The sequence below is a fragment of the Protopterus annectens genome, chromosome 10.part0 (assembly GCF_019279795.1).
Source record: "Protopterus annectens isolate FY-2018-M chromosome 10.part0, PAN1.0, whole genome shotgun sequence".
NCBI classification, from domain to species: Eukaryota; Metazoa; Chordata; order Ceratodontiformes; family Protopteridae; genus Protopterus; species Protopterus annectens.
This window is the reverse complement of record NC_056744.1, coordinates 1,553,072,094-1,553,094,593: the sequence shown is the minus strand read 5'-3', so window position 1 is coordinate 1,553,094,593 and position 22,500 is coordinate 1,553,072,094. Positions and strand designations below refer to the sequence as shown.

The following is a 22,500-nucleotide window of genomic DNA, read 5'->3' as shown; positions in this document are numbered from 1 at the left end:
CTACCACTTCTGAAAGTCCATACATGAGAATATATACATAATAATTTACTATACCAACTGTATATAGAAATATATGCCCAAATACACCGCTCTGCTCAAGTGCAATAGCCACATCATAGGTTCATAGATGTATACTAGACTATAAACCACTGGAGCCTTTATAAGCCTAGCCAAATAACCCAATTGTATCCTGCAAGTTTATGTGCTTTGGAGGTTATTTTAAGGGGTATATGTAAGCTAGGCAAGATTTATAGGCTGCCTCTGTCCATTACATACATACATGCTAGATTTGGGTTGTATTTCTGATTCTGCATCCACTAATCCTAGCTTCTCTTGAATAGGGCTAGGGAGGAACTCTACTTCACACAGATGGGATTTTGAAGCTTGTTCCAGGGAAAGGGAATTCTTTGATAAACATACCTGTCCCTGCAATGTGTCCTATTTATGTCACATGCAAAGTTTAAATCCCTAGATCAAGTGATTCTGATGCTATTCATTTTGCAGATATACAAAATGTCATTCAGAGTGGGATCCAAGGATGCCTTGTATGTTAGGCATAGATCTCAAAACAGTTTGTAGGAAACAGAGCATAGAGATAGATTTTTGAGGTGATCTGCATAGGACATGTTGTTTATGCCTTGTATTCCTTTTGTGAGGAACCTCTTTGGACATTCCGGTTGTTGCATGTGTCTGGTCAGTATACATACTGAAGGGGGAGTTGTACTAAATAATAGACCTGATGAAGGAGGAATACAGAGAAACAATGATTTTCTTGGACCTAGATGCCATGCCTTTATTTATAAGTTGAGCAAAATATAATGATTTCTTTATTACTTTAAACACATATTGGCCGAAAGCCAGGTAACTATCTACATACCCACCCAAATCCCTGACTACTGGTTCTGCTGTTAGAGGTGTGCTATTGATGAGGTAATTACCTAGAGTGTCTGACTTCCTAAAGGGTACTATTATGCATTTCTTCACATTAAGTTTAAAGCTATGGTTTTGGCATCAGTCATTTGTCTGTGTTATTCCTTTCTGTAGGATGTTAGTATCTTGGGATGATTCTATGCCTGCAACTAGTTTGCACTTATCTGACTTGGTCAGCCAGAGGCCCTTGGCATTGGCCTTGACTTCCAATAGGTAGATGACAAAAAGGAGCATACCCAGCACAGAGCCCTGAGGGACTCCACCAGCTCTTTGTGGAGGTGGTTCCCCTATCCTAGCTTACAATGTCCTCCCTGAGAGCCAGCTAGCTATCCAGCACATAACAAATGGGTTTATGCCTATATCCATGAGTTTATTTACAATGCCTGAGGGGGATATTGTATCAAATTCTTTAGTCAGGTCATAGTAGGCAATATGCAGGACTTTGACCTCATCCATTAACTTGGTGACCTTCTCAAAGAAGTCCTGCAGGTTGAGTAGGTATGATCTACCCATGACAAAAATAAACTAGGTTGGATCCAATGTTTGAAGGGGCCAGTGTTTGAAGGTTTTCTATGTCCTTATTAATCATGTCCATAAAAATTATTTCCATGTCTTTTCATATGAGACTAGTCAGATTTATGGATCTGTAGTTCCTGGGGTCCGTTGATGGCCCACCATTGTGCAGAGAAATGACTGTTGCAGTTCGCCATTCATGTGGCACAAAGCCTGTCTGGAGGTTATCGTTAAACAGTGGCACCAGTGGTCCTAGGACGTCACATTTCATGCTATTTAGGAGGCATCCTGGGATATTATTTGGGCTCATTAATTGTGTTTGGCCTTAGACAATGCATCTAGAACCTGCTTCCTAGTGTTAGTTGGGATGGGTATTTGTCTGATGGCATTTCCTTGGGGTGCCCAGGTGAGAGAGTGGGGTAAAAATGGAGCTAACTACAATATGTTGGCCAGCAGATTTACAATATCTTCTGGTTCCATGTAGTTGGCTCCATTTGCAATCAGTTCTGCACACTGCTGTGTGCTGCCTTTGGGGTTTTGAACATAGTAATGAAAGTGTTGTGGTTGTTAATTGCCTGGGAGCTATCTTTACCTCAAATTTTGTTTCAGTAGACTTAATTAACCCCTACAGTTTTTTGTTTAGATGGATGAGCGTGCTTTTATCATGTTGGGCATAGCATTTCCTAATCTTGTCTATGACTATGTTCTTTTGTTGTAGAACCTGCTTTTGTTTGGATTTCACCAGGGTGATTTGTTTTTTAAAGTTAGGATCATAGGAGGTTACTAGGCTAGGGCCCTTTCAAACCTATCCAAGTTTCACCCTTAGTTCTACAATCAGTACCTACTGCCCATGTCCAAGAGGGACACAGTGAAACCCTCACGGTGAATTTATGGTTACCCATTCAATTGTCCAGATTGTGTTTGAAGAGGGTCAATGTGGTACTTTGCTTGACAAGAAGTGGCAGTCTGTTCCAAAGGTGTGGTAACCTCTGGGAGACAAATCTGTTCCTCCAGCAGGTTCTATTAATGTCACATTCCAGGTTGAGGCCTTTAAAGCAAGTAACCCGTGTACCATTTGACTTAACAGATATGCAGCATTTCTAATAAAGCAGGGTCAAAGACTGCCTTACATGCAAGGCAAAGATCACCTCTGAGTAGTCTGTATGAAAGAGAATAAAGTGACAGTGATTTCAGATGAACCTCATAGGACAGATGCTGAAGACCTTGATTTTTCCTTGTGAGGAATGTTTGAGGTCTCTCCAATTTCTGCAGGTACTTGAAAAGGTACATACCAAAAGGGGCATTGTACTCAATTATTGGCCTGATGAGGGGAGCATACAGAGCGGTTATAAAAACTTCTTTTTTTCTGGAGGCAATGCCCTTACTTATGAGATGAGCAATATAGAATGCCCTTCTTACCACTGTGGAGACATGGTGATCAAAGGTCAGGTTGCTGTCAACCTGTGTGCCCAGGTCTGTCACCACAGAGTACGTACTTAGGGTGTTGTTATTGATGTGGTAGTTAGCAGAAACATTGCTCTTATTGAAAGGGATGATAATACATTTTTTTGCATTGAATTTAAGCCCATGGCTTTGGCGCCAATCATTTATTTGTGTAAGATCCTCTTGTAGGATGTTGACATCATTTAGAGATTCTATGACCGCTTCCAGTTTGCAGCCATCAGCAAACTGTGTCAGCCACAGACTTTTAGTTTAAGCTTGTACTTCAGAGAAATAGATTTCAAAGAGTATAGGTCCCAGGACTAATCCCTGTGTAACACTCCTGATTACAGGTCTGCTGTTGGAGGGGGATTCCCCTATTTTGACTATATGGGTTCTATCAGTAAGCCAGTTAGCAACCCATCTAATGATATAAGGGTTGATACCTAGCTGGGTGAGTTTGTCAATTATGCCTGAGTGGAGGATAGTGTCAAAAGCCTTGGCTAAGTTTAGGTAGGCTGTATGCACAGATTTCCCCTTGTCAAGGGCCTTGGTGACTGTCTCAAAGGAGTAATTTATTTATGTTAGGCACATCTGTCTCAATACATTCAACTGGCATGACTGTATAAGGGTTCTGTGAATAATTTTGCGTTGGCAGCTGTGTTCTCAGGGTTTGGGCGCTTGAAATTTTGACAGGTTATCACTTAGTACTAGGAAGTTTACCTTAGAATAGTTCCTAAATGTTAAAGCGTTAGCTGGGGTCACAGAATTGATTTTTATTTTATTATTAAGGAGACAGCTTTGTGGTCTGACCTGAACTCTTTCCCTCCAATGGAGCTCTGGAAGTTTGCATTGTAGTTTCTAATGAGCAGAGCCTAAGCTTTTTGATAGAATCAAATATGTCCTCACATTTCAAACAAATGTTCATATGTCTGGAACCATACAGGTTACAAAAGAAATGTAAAGAATATATTCTTTAGCACAAGCTATTTTTATAGTGATAGCATTCTTTAGGTTTTAAGTCTTAAACTGTATTTTATAAGTCACAGTAAACACTGTAACTACTAAGTTTGTAATATTTTGTAAATAGCTTACGATATCTCAGCAACCACTCATGTTACACATATACTGTCAGCAACATTTGTTTATCCAAGAGCTTTAATAAAAGAATAAACAGTTCTGTCTGTGCTACTTGGTTTTCAAGGTAGTTAGGAAAACCATGAAATTATGATGATATAAATAAATATTATATGTTAGTATTTCTTTATTTGCATTAGACAGAGATCAAATATCAATACAATTGTGTTTGCTGTTGTGTAAACTTTAAGATGAAATCTTTTAACACCTTGTATGTAGCATGGTTTTGGAATTATTAATGCAAATATGAACAAGTAATATTTGACACCTAGAGGCATCAGTAGGATGTAACTGCAGAAGCTTCTGGAGGTGTCATTTGGCTATAACATTATGAGGGGGTAGGTGGTTGGGAGTACAGAATTCTCCCATGTTTGTGAATACCAGACTGAGTATGTTTGCACCTCTAGTGGGCATGTGGACTATCTGGTCCAAGGTGTTTCTGTTTACAAAGTCCAGCAATCTCCAAGCCTGTAAGTTTGGGGTCATGTAAGTGCCCCAGTTTATACTGGGGAAGTTGAAGTCACCCATGAATACAGCATTAGGTTGAATGTTGAGGGCCTCCAGTAAGTCCAAGTAAGGGTTATAGGTTTCTTGGGCCATAGAGAGTGACCTATGGCTTGTAAGGACAGGATGTCATATGGATGGCACTTTGCCTGTGGAAATCTGGACAAAGAGAAGCTCAAGCACATAATCCTATTTATCTAGTCTTGAGGTCAGTTTGTTGTTGATATAGACTAAGACACCTCCACCTATGGTCCCTACCTGTGCAGCAGCTGACCTGAATGTTTGGAAGACATTGTAGCCCTGCACTGCTGGGGTGCTCTCTGTAGCTTTAAACCTTTCTTGTCTCAATAATTGTACAGATGACCATATTCTCCACAGTAAGAAGTACCTAAAGGGAGTGGAGTTTCTTGTTTAGGCTCCTGGGATTGAGCAGGAACACCTTTAATTTCCCTTGGGTTTGTTTTGCTATGCTGTAAAGTTTGCCAGTTTGGCATTGCCAAAAAAGGCACCATGTGGGGAGAATAATATTTTAAAATACACAAATGAGCACTTTTGAAGGCCACCAATGATATATTGAGCTAAAACCTTTTTATTTGATAACGGACATAGTAAAATAACAAAACATGCACACATTAACGCTTAACATCTCACCACACTTTTGTCAAAGCCAAGACTTTATCAGATGTATGCATACCTCCTCATTCTGCCTCCTTTTATATTGAAACCAATAAAACACAACCAATTACAAAGCAGACCTTGTAATTCAAACAATATATAATACTTAAACTTTAAAAAAAACTGAATAATTATAATAAATTTATAAACCTATCTTATATAAAAAATATGTATGTTATATAAATGTATGTCACTTCGAAGGGTTATCATTCCATATTTGTTAACTTTGTACTATCCTATTTTGCCATCTAGTGGTCATTAAAATAATTTCACAATTTGGCTGCTCTAAGCTTTAATATAGGAGCCAGGGAGACTATATCATTAAGACTCGGGGAATTTTGTGGCCTCTAAGATTATTTGCCAAAATAATTCCCTATATTCAAGTCTAGTCTCCCATCGTCCCCCTCACTGTTCCATAGGTACTACCTCTAATACAAAAAAGTGAAAAGTGGCTTCATGACACGACCTATTATGTTTATATATAGTATTATGTTTTTTTTCTTTATATCATAACCATGCTCGTAAATTCCAACTTTTAACTTCCTTTCAGTTTTTCCTATGTAAAATTATGTATATTTATCACACAAAGCTATATATACCACCCCACGTGCTACAGTTTGCAAAACTTTTACTATTAATCCATTTATCTCTAGTAGTCAAATAAATACTTTCACCTTTTTCAAGAATGGACACAGTGAGCAACTACCACATTTAAATGTGCCCACCTTGCCATCTTTGTCAACTATTTTACCACTATTATTCCTTTCTAACATATTCTTTATATTAGCCCCTTTTCTATAAATAAACTTAAGGTTTTTTTTAAATATCATCGAAATCAGAAATGATGGTAAATCTAGCCCAGTCTCTTTCCATAATGTCCCTGATCATACCTGCATCCCCATTGTAATCCATTACAAATGCTTCCTCATACTCTTTGTTGTAATTGGTCATCCTTTCCTTTATCTGGCCTATAGAAATATTTTCTTTTCCTAATACAAGTGCAAATCTATTTTTTCTACCTTCCTTAACTTCATCTTCTATTTCTTTCAATAAACTGTCAGGATAACCTCTTTCCTCAAACATACTTGTCAGACAATGGCACTCTTGCTATGCTGGAAAGTTTGGCATTGCCTAAAAAAGGCACCATGTGGAGAGGATAATGTTTTAGCCAATATTTGAAAACCTATAAGGATCTGTTGACCATATTCTTCCAGGCTGACAAGTTTGGTACTCCCTTGGAATGACACTAGAAACTAAACCAATTAGTGAAGTCAGCCATCTTTTTTTTTATATTGTGGCATTATCCTTGGTGAAGTTAGAATGCTGCTAAATGCTAGCTGCCTGCAGACTTCATATATTCCAAGGAGGTACATCTCAGGTTATTTACACCTATATGGACTATGACTGAGTCAGACTGGTGCTTGTGGTCTAATGATGTCAGTGCATGAGTCATTAGTAGCTCCTGCCTCCGGATAGACAGAAGACAGTGATTTTCTCTTTATATAATATGGTGAGCAGGATATCTGTACATCTCACAATGGAATCTCCTATGATTAAAATATTGAGTAGGGTGTTGGCTTGCCTTATGTGCTTTATAGTTGAGGCTCCAATGGATGTGGCTGTTATGTGTTGTTTTGGGTTTTGTTTTGATGGAATGCTTCTGGGGTTAATGAGGTTTCTTTTTGTAGGACACATATCTAGGAGGTAATTGGGGTTGAGAAATGTTGCTTTTAAAGGCCTTAGCATATGTCAGTCCATGTGTCAGGTCAGTACTCCATGTCATAGCTATAATGTTTATGTTACCTACAACTTGATTGTTTTCAAGTGCCTTCATGTGACAGTCTTGCTTCCAGTAACATTGTATAAATGACACCTCTCACACACTGTATCCATTTCTCTAAGGTTTAGTTGATTGCCAGCAAACATGAGACAATTCCTACACTGTCTCAGGATGCTGATATTTACCAAACTGACACCAAGAAATTGGGAAAGTGCCCATTCATGGTTTCAGGTCTTTTTTAGGTGAACTACAAAGGGGTGGTACAGCAGGCTAATTTGGGCACTGTGAGGTTAGAAACTACAGTTAGGATTTGTATGACTGAATTCATGATGAATTGCTCCTCAGCATGCAAATAAGATGCCCTCTGCACTACTGGGTACAAGGTAAAGTTACATGGGAAATGTTATAGGGAAAATGCCCACATTTAAACAGGACATTGATAAATGCCACAGCACAATGAGCAGTGGAATTTATAGACTTAAAGAAAAGTGACAAAACCAACTAAAAAGCTCTCCGGCCAGTGAAATAATCTCACCTTAAGCCTCCACGTGTGCTTCTCAACTTGGACAGATCAGGCTGCCTTTCTATTGCTACTAGAATTTCAATTCCAATCTTCTTAAAGTAAAAACACACTTTAGTTAGTCAAAAGTTAAAAGGTGCTAGAAACAAATCAAATTAGCAATAATAAGTAATTAAAGGGTAATCAAAAACCAGCAATGATAAACACACACTGTAACATTATTTCAAAATGCACACTAGAAGCAGCTAGACTGAGGAAAAGTATATACACTTTACGGTGATGGAATGCAGAAAAATGCAATGAAATGATTTGAAAATACAGCAGCAGTATTCATAAGTGGCTTAAAAAGTACAATATTTTGTTGTAAAGTGCTTATCTTAGCTGGATGGTACCACATAGGTGAGAATGCTAAGAGCTGTGCAAATGTGCTGAAATTAAAGACTCAAAGAAATGTGATTAAATCAACTGAATAGCCCTCTAGCCAATGAGATGATCTTACTTTAAGCCTCTCTGTGTACTTTTCAACTCAGACAGACCAGGATACTTTTCTACTACCACCAGAATTGCATCCCCAGTCTTCTTAGTTCAAAAACATATTTTAGCTAGCCAAACATGAAGAGGAACCAGAAACAAATCAAACAACTAATTACATCAATTATTTCTTATATTAAGCCTTTCTATGTATTTCCCAAGTCCAACGTACCAGGCTCCCTTTCTACTACCACTAGAATTGCAGTCCCAGTCTTCTTAATGTAAAAACACACATTAGTTATCCAAAAGTGAAGCAGTGGCAGAAACAAAGCTAACAACTAACTACAAGTAATTACAAGGAGATTCAAAGGCAGATAAGCCAACAATGAGGACAACACTCTTTAAGGCAATTTTAAAGCATACTAACAATCTAAATGGAGGGCCTTCCCAGTTTCATTCGTCAGTGCCCAGTAAAATGAGCAGAGGAGCTAGATAAGACTGGGAGAAGCTTCCAGGGCCAGGTATACAGGAGTTGAGACTGGGAGGAGCTTAAAAAGCCAGATATACAAAAGGGGCAGGTAGTTCAAAAGCCTAAAATGTTAAAAGCAAAACAGGGAGGAGGTAGGTGGGAAAAACAAAACTGATTTAAATAGTAAGATAAGTGAGCATTTTAAATGCACTTCACTGGATGGAAAATGGAGTCCAAATGCTTTATTTGATACTACAAGCTCTAGAAATAATTCACATAGCTGGCTCAAGCTGTCTGATTGATTTAAGCCTGAAAAGTGACTAAAGCACAGTAATTTGATGAGCAATGCTGATTAATCCACTTAAAATACAAATAACATGGGGAATCCCAAATTCACACCTGGGGTAGTGTGCATGTCCCTTATAGCCAGGGACAATCTGTAAGATACTTAGTGAATAGGTACAAATCCATGCCACCCTCTTGACCCTACGGACCATACAGTCGGTAAAATCAGGTTATATTGGCTACTCTTGGAAGAGTTCTTAAGTCATATATGAACCTATAATTTAATAACATCAGATATTGACTAAAATAATTTCCATAGTGCCACCATATAAAATCCTGATCAAGGTACCATATTATACTCACCAGAGAAAATAGTGATAGGCGAGATGTTTACTTGCCATGTCAGAGACGTAATAAATATCTCACAGAGACAAGTGGAAGGTGCAATTTAACTCCCATGAAGTCTGTATTGAAACTATACTCTGGAACTTCACGATATCAGATAAAATGACTAGTGAGGGTTTGGTCAGGAGGCGTCATTCACATTTTGTTGAGACCCGATAGCATTGACCATAGAGGACAGGAGAACAGGACTTGTCCTGCACTACAGGACCCATTTTAAAGCCTATTTTTGTAATCTGATAGCTTGTAAATTGTTAAAACTTGTCAGCAAACTGTGATTCGTTTGTCCAATTGACACATTATCAAACACACACACACACACACACACACACACACACACACACACACACACACACACACACACACACAGAGACAAACATAGACATACTAACACACATATAAGTGCAATACCAAAACAATAAAAGAGCAAAGTCAAAACACAGCTGAATGCACTCAAACCAGCATCTTTGGAGTGGTTCAAGCCCCCCATAACCTTGGCTAACTGCATGTCCCAACTCCAAGACCGCACTACAGTTTTGAAAGGGAAAAAGCAGTCCACACTATACCACAATCTCATGTAACATGATACCTGCTATGTAGTCCTGCTAAAAAAGCCAGGAACAAATATTCTCAATGTTGTGTTTCAACATTCTGTGTTTTGGCACTGTACACTTTGAATGTATTGAAGGCATTCCATATGTATATATAGCAAGCCTCAGGATGCTTCTATTTAATACACATTTTCTGTAGCTGAAATGTTGAAACTTTGCAGTCCTTAGAATTCTTTCCAGGTATGTAATAGACTATACACCAGTCTGAATTCTTCAGTCATCTTCAATACCTGGAAAAGTTAACAAGATTGTTTAGACTGGACCTCAAATCTTGGTTTTAGGCAACTTTTCACTGCACAACAGATTCATTCAGAGACACAACTTTACTGGCATCACTCTGCATCTGTTGACTATCATAGTTCTTTGTGTGTCTGTTGTCTTGTGATGGGACTGGTTGTGTCTCTTCTGTTTGCTCATCTTCCTTGCACTTCAAGTTCAAGGTGTTTACCTTTTACAAATGTTCAGGATTTCTTCTATAAGACTTATATATCTTCTCCTGAACTACACACAATCTTGGCTTGGCTGGTTTAAAAACAGCTTCAGCTCCAGAATGGTGACTTTTCAATGTTTTTTTGGATTCATGCTTTATCTCCAACATGCTATTCTGTTTTTTCTGTCTCTACTGATTGCTTTCCAGAAGTTCTTTTACTTTGTGTTAATTTTCAGGTATCAACAGCAAAGATGGAATAGGCAGACTGATTTTCCACCTTCTGCCCACCAGTGAGAGACTGAGTCTCTATAGTGGAGTGTTCTTATATTCTAAACCTGCAAGATGTCAATCCTACATCTTTTTTATGGACTGGATATTATGTGACTGAATTTTCATGTGTGCATCTTGACTTATGTAATGTGGAGCATATCAGATATGACAACATCAGGTTTATTATCACAGATTGTCACTATCCCCTCCGTCGCCTTCTCATCATCATCATCCTCACTGTTATGACTGTTAAAAATGGGAGGCAGATACTGCAGCCACTTATTAACTGTACAGTGTTTATGTAAACCACAGTCTATAACTACATGCCATCAGCATAGCATATGCTATCAACTGCAAAAGTATTCTGTAGGTCTTATTCAATGCCTGTAATTCCCAGACCTACCACACATCACATTGGGGTGTTTCATCACCACATCAATGCAGTCAGCTAACTGCATGAACTGCACTGTGGTAGCATCCTGTTGCTGCTGAGCAGTCTGTCCGGCCACAACCTGGGGACCACCATGTTCCACTACCTTTGCACCATTTGCAGCTACAATAGCATCATGTAAGGTTGGTGCTGGGCCCTGCCATTAGATAGCTTCCTTCTGGAGATGAACTAGACCACCAGCTGTAGCACGGGGGAGGGGCAAACATATGGGAAGCAATAAACCATTCACCACTGCACTAATCATAGTGAGAAGTTTTAAAAGTAATAAATACTAGCCATCTACAACAGAGTCACTTGCAACGGACCTATACATTTTCTCAGTATGTACCTTTTCCTTGTTTTATTAACAAAAAAGAAACACATGATGAACATGGTAGAATACAACTGATGCAATTAAAATACCAGTCATGGCAAAAAAGTATACATTTATAATTCGCAAACCATGATACAGCAAATCGTCTTGAGCTACTACATATGTACAGAACAATAAACTATATGTCACATAAAATGATCTATATACCTCCTACTACATATGTACAGAACAATAAACTATATGTCAAATAACATGGTCTATATACCTCCCACTACATATGTATAGAACAATAAACTATATGTGACATAACATGATCTATATACCTCCCACTAGAACACATACTTCTTCAGATACATGGTAATTTATATGTAAACACTTAACCATGCCATATGCCACTGTCACTATGCCAGACTATGTGGACATGATATGTACTGAACTAAATAGAAAAGGTGTCAAGGGAGCATATGCAGTAGGACTTACTGCAACCGACGTATGTCAGTCAGAGAAACAATGCAGAAGAACCAGAAAAAAAGACAGTATAACAAACGTATTGCCCCCATATTTGGACCAGACTTGAACTAGCTGTCACTATGTGTTTGTCTGTTTGCATTGCTCAACTGTTGACCCTCACCTCTTGCGTCCTTACCTCCCTTGTCAGCCTTTTTACATCTTGCATCAGTCACATGACCACATAAAAAGTGCATCCAGTGTAGTTGTGTAATTGGGTTCCTGTTAACATGGCTGTAATAATTTACTGTGTAGCTTGTTTCCCTGCATGTCACTGTTATGGTCGTCATTCATACACAATCTGCTCCTGGCCATGTTGGGCTAATCTATCTGTGTTACTTAACTCAGCTCCACTACCTTATGACTCTTTCTGAATAGCTGCTAATACCTTCATGGCTGAAGATTTAACTGATTTTCTTTATCCATAATTGTATGTTACTATATGTAAAATCCTAATATACATCATTCTGAGGGCGGAGGGTGTAGTTAAACCTGAGCAGACAAAATATACATCATTCTGAGGGCGGAGGGTGTAGTTAAACCTGAGCAGACAAAACAGAATAAAACATTTAAAACACAACCCAGTCGTCATTTTCTAGTAAATTCATTATTTACATTACAGCTGCCAATAAAGCAAAATGTTAAACTAAAGCACCTAGAAGGATGTCATATACTTTTAAAATGACTATGAGTTGTAAGAAAATAAGTCAAATATACCATGAGAGCAAATAGATAAACACTGGGATACAAGATCAAGACTGCTGTACCCATGGTTTGTGATGCTGACAGGTCAAAGGATAGAAGAAAAGCTCTGAATTGTATCTTAGTTCCAGATAATAACTATAAAAATGACATATGTGGGCAGCTCATGTATTTGGCAGACATTTGGGTAAGCATCTTATAGAAGATGATATCAGAGGATTCAGGCTAAAAAAAGAAGGTAACAATAGAGAAGTAAGTACAACATTCTCGTCTGGGACTGTAGCATTGTGTTGACTTTGTCATCCATATTTAGCGTAATAAACACCCGTTCTTGTCTCCCACAAATGTCTTCATAAGAAAAGACCTCTTGCTTTAAGAAAAAATAATTAGACCAGTACTTGCTTAAATTGACCTTTAGGGTAGGACTGACAGATATAGACATTTATTAATTCATATAATGTCCCTGTCCATAATGAATTGTGCTATGTGGATGGATGTGAAATATTAAGTGGAACTAATATATTATGCGCTTTAATCATGTCCCACTTGTAATTCTAATTTCTGTTAACATAGTCCAGAGAAAGGCAAGATTATTATTTAGAATGTGGAGAAGTATAGACTAAGTGTGAGACTGTGGTACATCAGAATAGCACCCCTATTCCAAGGTACAGCAAATTCAGAGTTAGTATATATAGTTTGCAGGGGAATAGGGATAAAACCCTCCACTTTAGGGGGTATAAGGTGCTTCCTATCTAAACAGACACTTTAGCACTGAAACAAAAACTTCTGTGATTTGACATTTTGGTGGTAAAATCACAATTTTTGCATCCTGTGGAACTTGCAATATTGGTCTCACACCTGTAACAGGGTTTTATTTCACTTCATTCAAGCTTGCCAAGCCATGTGTGATACCTCTAAGGACCATGTGAACATCCACCACCATCCACAGAGGTAATTAAGCAAGTAGGAAACAGAAGTAGATTATAAGGCCTTTCCTTCTGTATCATGCACACAACACATGCATACCTATGGATAACTTATATTCATCACACATGCACATCCATGGGTGACTTATATTCACCATTCTACCTGGTGCATGTCTTTGGGGTATGTGAGAAAAATGGAGAACCTGGAGGAAACCCAAATAAGCAAACAATGGAGGACATGCATACTCTGCAGATAAGGCACCTCATCTAAAAATCAAACTGGAAAATCTTGCTGTGGGGCAACAACCCAATTCACTCTACCAGTGTGTTGCCCTATTATTTCAACAGGCATTGTTTATTTAAAAGTCTCTGTCTAATCAAAAAAACAATGATAGCATGTCTGCTAATAAAATGTATTCAAACATACACAGACTGCCCAATGCTCCATTTTAATGGATCTAATAATATACTAATTGTTTATTAAATAGAATTTGAGCTATTTGAAACTCAAGATTTTGTTTATCCTCTTGAATACTGTAAGTTGGTTCTACACTCCAATGACAAGACAAGGCTAATTTTTGGTTTAGTACCATGTTTTTCACTTAAGTTAATATGTGTCCACTTGTTAACTGATGTGAAATCTAAAACTAAATAAATGTTGTTACAAGGATAAGAGTGACTTCCATACAAAAAATGGGAGAAGGCTTACCTGCAGTTTGACTTGCTTCCATGGAACATTCAGTTGTTTTTTCTATAACAAAAATGATTTTGAAAAGCCATTTAAAAGGTAAATGAATAAAAGCAACCGAGAAACATTAAGAAATGTTGTAAAAGTTATCACATAAGCTAAGCAGGTAATTACAAACAAATGAAGCAAAAAGGGAATACCTTCCAAGTCAAATCACACAAATGTCTACACATTGAATCGGTCATCCTAACTAGAATGTTCCACTGGTTGGTTCTGTTAACTTTATGGAATATGATCAGTCAGGAAGACATCCTGCTACAGGATGATAAATCTTTTCTTTTTCTAAAAACATAGAATAAAATCTAACACTGACAAGGATGACAGCACAAGCAAAACACAATAATGAGTGAGCCTAAGTAGATGTTTGAGCTGTGATAAAAGCAGTACATAATGATATGCTACTGTATGTAAAATCCTGATATATACCTCAGAATATATCATTCTGATGGTGGGTGCATACTGAAACCTGAGAAGACAAAATAGAATAAAACATTTAAAACACATCACTGACATGAAAATAGCAGACCAGATGGTGAATGAGGGTATCAAACCCAGAATTACAGAATGTAGCTGAGTTCATAGCCTTCAAGGTGGGTACTAAATTGCACTGTGGCAGCATCCTGTTGCTGCTGAGCAGTCTGTCTGGCCACACCCTGGGGTCCACCATGTACCACCACTTTTGCATCATCTGCAGAAATAATGGCATTGTCGATGGCTGTGTGGAGACCTGTCATCCGGCAGCTTCATCCTAGTTATGAAACTATACAGTATGTATGTAAACAACAGCCAGTAAGAAGGGAATGCCATCAGCACAGTCTATTAGAACTGAGTGCCATCAGCACAGCATATGCTGTCAGCTGCAAAACTAAATGCCATCAGCACAGCAGAGCTCTGTTTGTCTCTCAGTGTCAAGCTGTCCTGTAATTTCCTGTTTGTAGATGTATTTGGCCTCTTCAGGTAGAAATCAATAGCAGGCAAATGAGTAGTCTGGCTCTTGCAGGTGATAGCCAAGGAAAAGAGATGTTTCACTGTGGCTGTGGAACATATTTTAACTACAATTATACAGTGACTGGCCATTAACATTCCAAAACGAGCACGCTGATTGATCAGCTCAATCAGAGTGCCCGTTGTAAATCCGAGCATATACCAACAGAAAAAGTCCGATCGCCAGGACTTTTTTTCCACTGGTAAGCACTAACGTTTAACTTTTTTTTTTTTTTTTTTACAAAAATTAAATAAATAAAAACTGAAATCTGGACTCTGGACATAGCAGCGAGACAGGGCAGGGAATATACTATAAAAAATCAGGTACGTCATTCAAAACTAAAGACACATACCTGATTTTCTTGTATTTAGTCCATTCTGTCTCTCTCCTACCAGTAAACTGTCCGAAACATTTTTTTTTAATTTAAAAAAAAAGAAAAGAAAAATGGAGCATTGGAGACCTTCTTTTCTCCATTGCTTCTTTTCCAAAACACTGATGTACTGGGTATGCGTGAGAATGCAAGTCCCATATATATGTGCAGTACATCAAAAAAGGCAACAGGCTATATACCAGCTGCAGAAGGACAGCACAGGACTGTTATACAAAGACATTATTTAAAAAAAGTATTCTTTTTCTTAAATAATTTCTTTGTATAATAGCAATAACCAACTCTATTGTGTGGTATATTAAGATTTACCCACGGTTGGCTTTATTTAATCACTCGAGCTTCACCCTCATGATTAAACCACACTAGCCATGGATAAATCTTAATATACCACACTGACGTCGTCGGTTATTGCTTAAAGAAACAACACTTGGATAGGAGAGAAGGGCTGAGCATGTAATGGCACGTGTGTGTGTGTGTGTGTGTGTGTGTGTGTGTGTGTGTGTGTGTGTGTGTGTGTGTGCATGATCACTGTATCTATGTCAAGCCTATAGCTACTAAAGAAATAATAGAACATACAGCTGTGCAGGTCTTTCTTTTCAGTTTTCACTGGGGGATGCCAGAGCTGTTGCTGGCCCCTACCCCACAATAAAAGCAACCTAGTCTTAGCCACTCAGTCTTACCCCCTTCCCTTCAGCATGCTTCATAAGTGAGCTGGCATAATATTGAACCCAGATGTTATGGGTCATAGACATGACTCTGTTGTTAGTTTATCAGTAGTCCAGAATGTGTGAGGAAAGTTTCACTTTTCATAAGTGACAAGTCAAGAGTTGCAGATGGAATGCACTAAGCAACATCTATTACAGCTGACTCATCTATACATTATACAATGTTGGTTACTTTCATTCCACTTTCCAAAGACATGCACTATGTGGACTGGACACTCTAAATTGGACATAGGTGTGAGTGTGCATGCAAATACGTGGTTTGAAAGAACAGCTGCAGAAGGGCTAGCCACCTGGTAGTGTGAACCTTGGCTCTAGATGATTGTCACTGTTGAAGTGACACCCTGACCCCATGTTAAAAATGGGAAAAAGGGGTTGTGAATGGATGGATGGATGTTTACGTTCCATTCTTTCCACATACTGTAGATAAAAAGGGTCTATATTATAACAGCGAATGCTGTATAATCGACCCTTAAAAAACAAAACCACAAAATGCAGAACACAAGGAACAGCGATTTTTTTTCCCAGGGAAAAAATGTGCTGCTCCGGAAAAAGAAAAAAAAAAACAAAAAATAAAGTGGGGGGCTTCGCCCCCATCCCCCAACTTAAATATACCAACTCCGAGATCGCACCACAGTGGGGGAAATGGCAAAGTCCAAAAAACAGCCCAATGATTTTTTTCCCCTGTGAAAAACTAACCTAGGGTAACTGGCTAGGCTTAAAATGGCCCTTCAGGACAGGGGTCTATATTACGTGATAGAACAGTCAAATGTTTGAACACATAATAATCAACCCATAAATATCGAACCATCAGAATGTCAAACGGTTCATTGGAGATCTACGTACAATGCGGACATGGAAGTTTTCCATTGTCTGCACTGTAGTGCGATCTCGGAGTTGGTATATTTAAGTAGCAGGGGTGTGGGTGCAGGGGAGCTTGCCCCCCTGCTTACAGCATTTTAATGATTTGTTTGGGTGTTTTTTTTTTTTTTGTCATTCGACATTACGGAGTTTCAGTATTTAGGGGTCTATTATTACGTGTTCAAACATTTCACTGTTCGATCACGTAATAGAAACGCCAGGACAGTTAGCCTAGTATTCTCTAATGAACCTATGAACAGGGGGCTGCCATTACAGCAGTCATGATGCCAAAGCTGTAATGACAGTTTGTAAAATGTTAACCTGTCCAATACCCTGTACAAGTTGACACCTGAAGTAGTACAAATTGGCACCTGATGTGGTCACCCATCCTACTGTATCATTCTTAAAGTTCCCTTCACATGCATGCATGCACACACAGAGATTGTGATAATGTATTAATTACATCAAGATAATACTTTTTAATATATTCAAAGTTTTAACTCTACAATAGCCATTGTATCAGGCTTCTTCAGAGAACTGCTTTGTCTGGAGAATTTAACAAGATTATTTATATCAGACATCTGATCTTCCTTTTGAGACAATTCCTGTGCTTCTCTTGGCTATAAAATTTCTCATAATCTGTAACTTCTTGCAAAAGGACTGGTTGAGGTACTGTTGGCTTCTTGTTGACACGAGCATCTTTCCTGCTAACCATACTGACCTTTAAACTACTGAATGATCATTACTGCCACCCACCTAAAAATCTCTTATTCGTGAGAAACTAATTTTACTCGATAAGAAACCGGGGCAAAAATCTCCTCATTAGGCCACCTTATATGCTATATATCATAGAAACAACATTAACCCAATTAGCGTCAGAATAATAGAACATAATCCTGTAGGACATTAAAGTTATGACCACCCGAAATGATTTTAGAACAACACATAGTGGAATCCTTCCACTGTCACTGTTTTGACAGTCATGGATAACCTATTAGCTGCTAACCCCTTTCTTTCACAAGGCACAAATGCTCATATATTTCTAGTCCTCTCAGCTTCCAAGTCTTCAGTTACTTATACAGTAGCTCTTTGAAATAAATTAATCAGATGTTGTGAAGAAGACAAACACAAGAAATTAAAACATAAAAGTTGCATGCAACATTTATTCATTTATTTCTCAGTCATAGCTAGTAATTCTTTGTAATACCTCCGGTGTTGATAAAACACCATTGTGTATTCTAATAATATGTACCTTCCTAGCAGTGCACATAATGTACAGAATTTGAAGGCGTGCATCTAGTTGTAATTAAAGCTTAGCATGTGACACTGATGAGATCAAGTTTTCAACTCTCAGCTACAGGCAATGCTCTCTTTCAATCACTTTATTCAGAACTCCATCAATACAAATGAAAATCGTTTTATCTTTTACAAAAGGGACCATACATTTCTCTCATTCTTTTCAATCTGTTTATTGCTTTCTATTCCCTTTAGCTCCTGCTCTGATTTAACCCTGAGAGGCTACTGGTGCTTTTCTTAAAAGTTGTATCACAGACATTAAAGTATTATTTTTATGCAGTACCATTCTCACAAAATTTCAATGTCTGCAAAAAAAAAGTCACCACTGATATGCAAGATATACTTTCTACAGCTCAGCACAGTATTCAACACATCTGTCTGTGGCTGTGAGACTGTTTCTGCATACATGCACTGTTTACTTTTATAATGTATAGTTGTTTTAGTACCATTCCTAGCTTCTCAACAGTAAAATGACCCACAGGATTATATAACTTTTTATATGCTACCCTTTGAAAAGGGCATTGTACCTTGAATTTTTTATTCAAAGGGTTGCACTTTGGTGTAATAGTTATTACTGTTGCCTTTCAGTGTTTCATTCTCCATTTCTGTTGCTTGCTGAAGTACCTTCTCAGTGGAATATGTACATGCCATTTCTGTCCATGTAGGCTTCCAATTGATGCTCTTGTTTCTACCAACATCCCAAAGATGAGCAATATGTGAAATGGTGAGACACAAAACTGGCCTTTGCTGTGCATTCCATGTATAAGTGTGTGTGTTTGGGTATGTATATACCTTGATGACTTGGTGGGCCTTTCGGTACAATTTTTGCTCCCTTCCACCCACAGAGTAGTAAGATGAGCTCCAGCTCCCACTTTACCCTGAAATTGATTAAGCAGGTGATCAGAAAACAAAAACGCTTAAGATAATAAGCAACTAATCAACTTCATCCTATAGTCCAGGATTTCATTCTGTAGGTTTCTATTTGCCTGTTGTATGACTCTGAGCAAGTCAGTTAATCAGGTAATTTTCGGAGGTTACCACTGAAAAGAAAAGAATCTAGAGTGCTAACCCCTTTAACAAATAAATATAATAAAAAAGAAAGAAGTAAAATGTATTTTACTTATTGTCAAAATATTGCACATATGTCAGAAGAGACTATAAACAATTAAAAGCCACTAAACAAAATACAGCAAGATGCTAGATAAATTATACTATTTGAAACACATTTCAAGACAGTAGTTTGTTTTCAGGTTTAGATTTATTAAAGTGCACATGTACATAAAATGTACATAAAGTAAATAGAAACAAAAGCTAAAATTGCTTGTTAAAATAGCAATTAGCAATTAAAAAATACAGATTAAGTAAACATTTAAGAAACGAAGCAAAAGGATTATCATTGCCCTGCCTTCTCCTTACTCCTTACCCTGTACCACCCAAATAGACCTCTCCGATCCAAAAATCAAATGCTCTTTAATGTAGAAAAAAATAACTTTTCAGCTGGTCAGATGCTTTACTCCTTTACCATTTCCAAACTGTGGAATACCCTCCTGGTATCACTCAGGACTATTAGCGACACAGCACTCTTTAAAAAATATCTAAGACAACACCTGCCCTCTCTTTGGCAGTGCACATGTGCCATGACTGCACTTCCCAAAACCTAACACCTACTACTCTGTTACAACTCTTCCTCCTTCTACTTACTTAGGCAACTGCAGACTAACTCCACCCACTATATCTGCTGTACCATTACTTAAAGATGATGTAACTGCATTCTAACTCCACCCACTATATCTGCTGTACCGTTACTTAAAGATGATGTAACTGCATTCTAACTCCACCCACTATATCTGCTGTACCATCACTTAAAGATGATGCAACTGCATTCTAACTCCACCCACTATATCTGCTGTACCATTACTTAAAGATGATGATGTTACAAGGATTAATTATTTAGAGTAACCTAAAATTATCCAACTCAATATCCAATGTTGTTGTCAGAAATGTTGAATCACTTTATCCTCTATGTTGTAAATCTAATAATGTGCAACAATTTCTCACCTGCTCACTCAGTTCAATAGTGCTACTCAGACACATATATGTAGCCTATGATAATCTATGAAACTGTATATGTTTTGTACTGCATTTATTGTATTATATGTTGTATATTGTATATTTTATTGTGGAGATTTTATCCCGGGCCTCCACTGAAAATAGTCTCACTAAGGCCCAGTAGACTATCCCAGTAAACAAATGGAAATAAATAAATAAAATAAATAAATTTCAAAGAAATAAGATTCCTCAAATGTCTGAAGAGATGGGTTTGCAAGCTGATGTGCAGTATGAGTAGGTAAAAATAAAATGCAACTATTCTAATTCCAGTAGGGGATGCTAATCCATTAAAAATATAAAGACTAAATCACAAACATTTCAAAAACATGTCATAGCAATAAAGCAGGCAACAAATCACACCCACTAGAAGTAAATGTGAAAAAGATGGAAAATCGTTGTGTATGACTATAGATAGTGAAATGTTTCTGCTGGCTAACCACATGCCACCTTTCTCTCACTTATAGTAAACATGGTTGTGATTGGAATATTAAATTTAGTAATATTCACAAAGCTGTAAGAAATTATTTTTTTTTACATATTTATGAAAAGAAGTGATAATTACAAACTTGTAACTGAAGAAAATGTGAAGAAAATTAAACGTGTAAGTTTTTTTTTTCCCAGAGGCAGGTCAGAACAATAGCAAATGCTGATTTCAGCTTTTACTACTTTGCCTCTTGCTAAGTGTTGGATATGGCAGATCACTGTTAATTTCTTTTTATATTTCTGATCAATTTGCTATTTTTTTTTCAATGCAGAATTATTTTCCATGGCAGGCATAAACATTTTGATATTTTAATGCATGAGAGATTACACAAACTTCTCTGTAATGCACAGAGCACGGTGATCATGCTCCGATATCTGGAAAAAGCCAAATCACTTAAGCACTTCTATAGTATGAGACCTGATCTTACCAAATGTTAAGCATCACCTGCTTCACTTGTTAAGATTGGCTATCATGCTAGGCAGATAAAACCTGCCAGTACTGATAGATTTGGTTCTGCTTACTGTCTCTGCTGGTAATATGTTCAGACTTTCTGCAACATAAGAGATGTTACCGAAAGTTGGAGAAACACTTGGCTTTTTTTTCATGTTGCTAGTAGTACCTGGAGCAGATAAAGCTTCATGCACTACAAAGAATGATGATTGGGTCTCTAATGATAACCTATTATTATGTGTTCTCAATATGGATGTTGGGAGTCACCTCTTGGGCTTCGCTCTTGAGGTGAAATTCTTGGCATCTATGTCTTGAACAAATAATAAGCCGGTTATGATCAGTGACCCAATCATAATCCTCTGTATTGTGAGCATTTATTTTATATTGGCATTGCAGCTATCTCATTTTCCCAGGCTCTGCTACTGCAGCAAGTAATTAGTTAGTCTAGCTGCTTGCTAACAGCACTGCATGTATGCAGCATGCCTTTATTTATACATACCAGGAAAACTGCAACCTTCATTTTAAATAGTCTCAGCTCTCCTTTCAATAGTCTGAACCAACTAAATTACACAGCCCACCCACAACTTGACCCTAGCAAATTGGCAGCCATCCCAGATCCCTAACTCAAACCATAAAACTCCCATCCAGTCCTTACCCCTTACCTGAATCTTTTCTCCCTAATACTAATCCTAAAATCCCCCTACCACTCAAACCTAAATTCCCTGATCATTCCCTAGCCAAAAACTTCCCTCGTTTCCTAATCCTAAATTCCCTGATCACCCCAACCATAAAACTCCTCTCATGCTTCCTAAGTGTAAATTTCCAGATTACTCCCTAACCATAAAATGTCCCTCATGCTTCCCAGTCCAAATTCCCTGATCACCCCAACCATAAAACTCCTCTCATGCTTCCTAAGTGTAAATTTCCAGATTACTCCCTAACCATAAAATGTCCCTCATGCTTCCCAATCCTAAATTCACTGACCACTCTGAAACTCGCCTCATGATTCCTAAGTCCTATATTCCCTGACTTCTTCCTATTCCTAAAATTCACTTCCTGCTCCCTAAATCCAAGTCCTTGAACATACCTTAACCCTAAAACTCCCCTCCAACTTCTTCTCC

At 37.9% G+C, this 22,500-nt stretch overlaps 1 protein-coding gene across 1 annotated transcript in view; it reads right to left on the bottom strand.

The window, feature by feature from the left end:
• Positions 1-22,500, bottom strand: part of LOC122814337 (zinc-binding protein A33-like) — a 333,543-nt gene that overhangs the window by 58,803 nt on the left and 252,240 nt on the right. Inside the window, exon 10 of the mRNA XM_044086923.1 lies at positions 14,046-14,087. Coding sequence (XP_043942858.1) covers positions 14,046-14,087 — 42 coding nt within the window. The remainder of the gene's footprint in view (positions 1-14,045; positions 14,088-22,500) is intronic.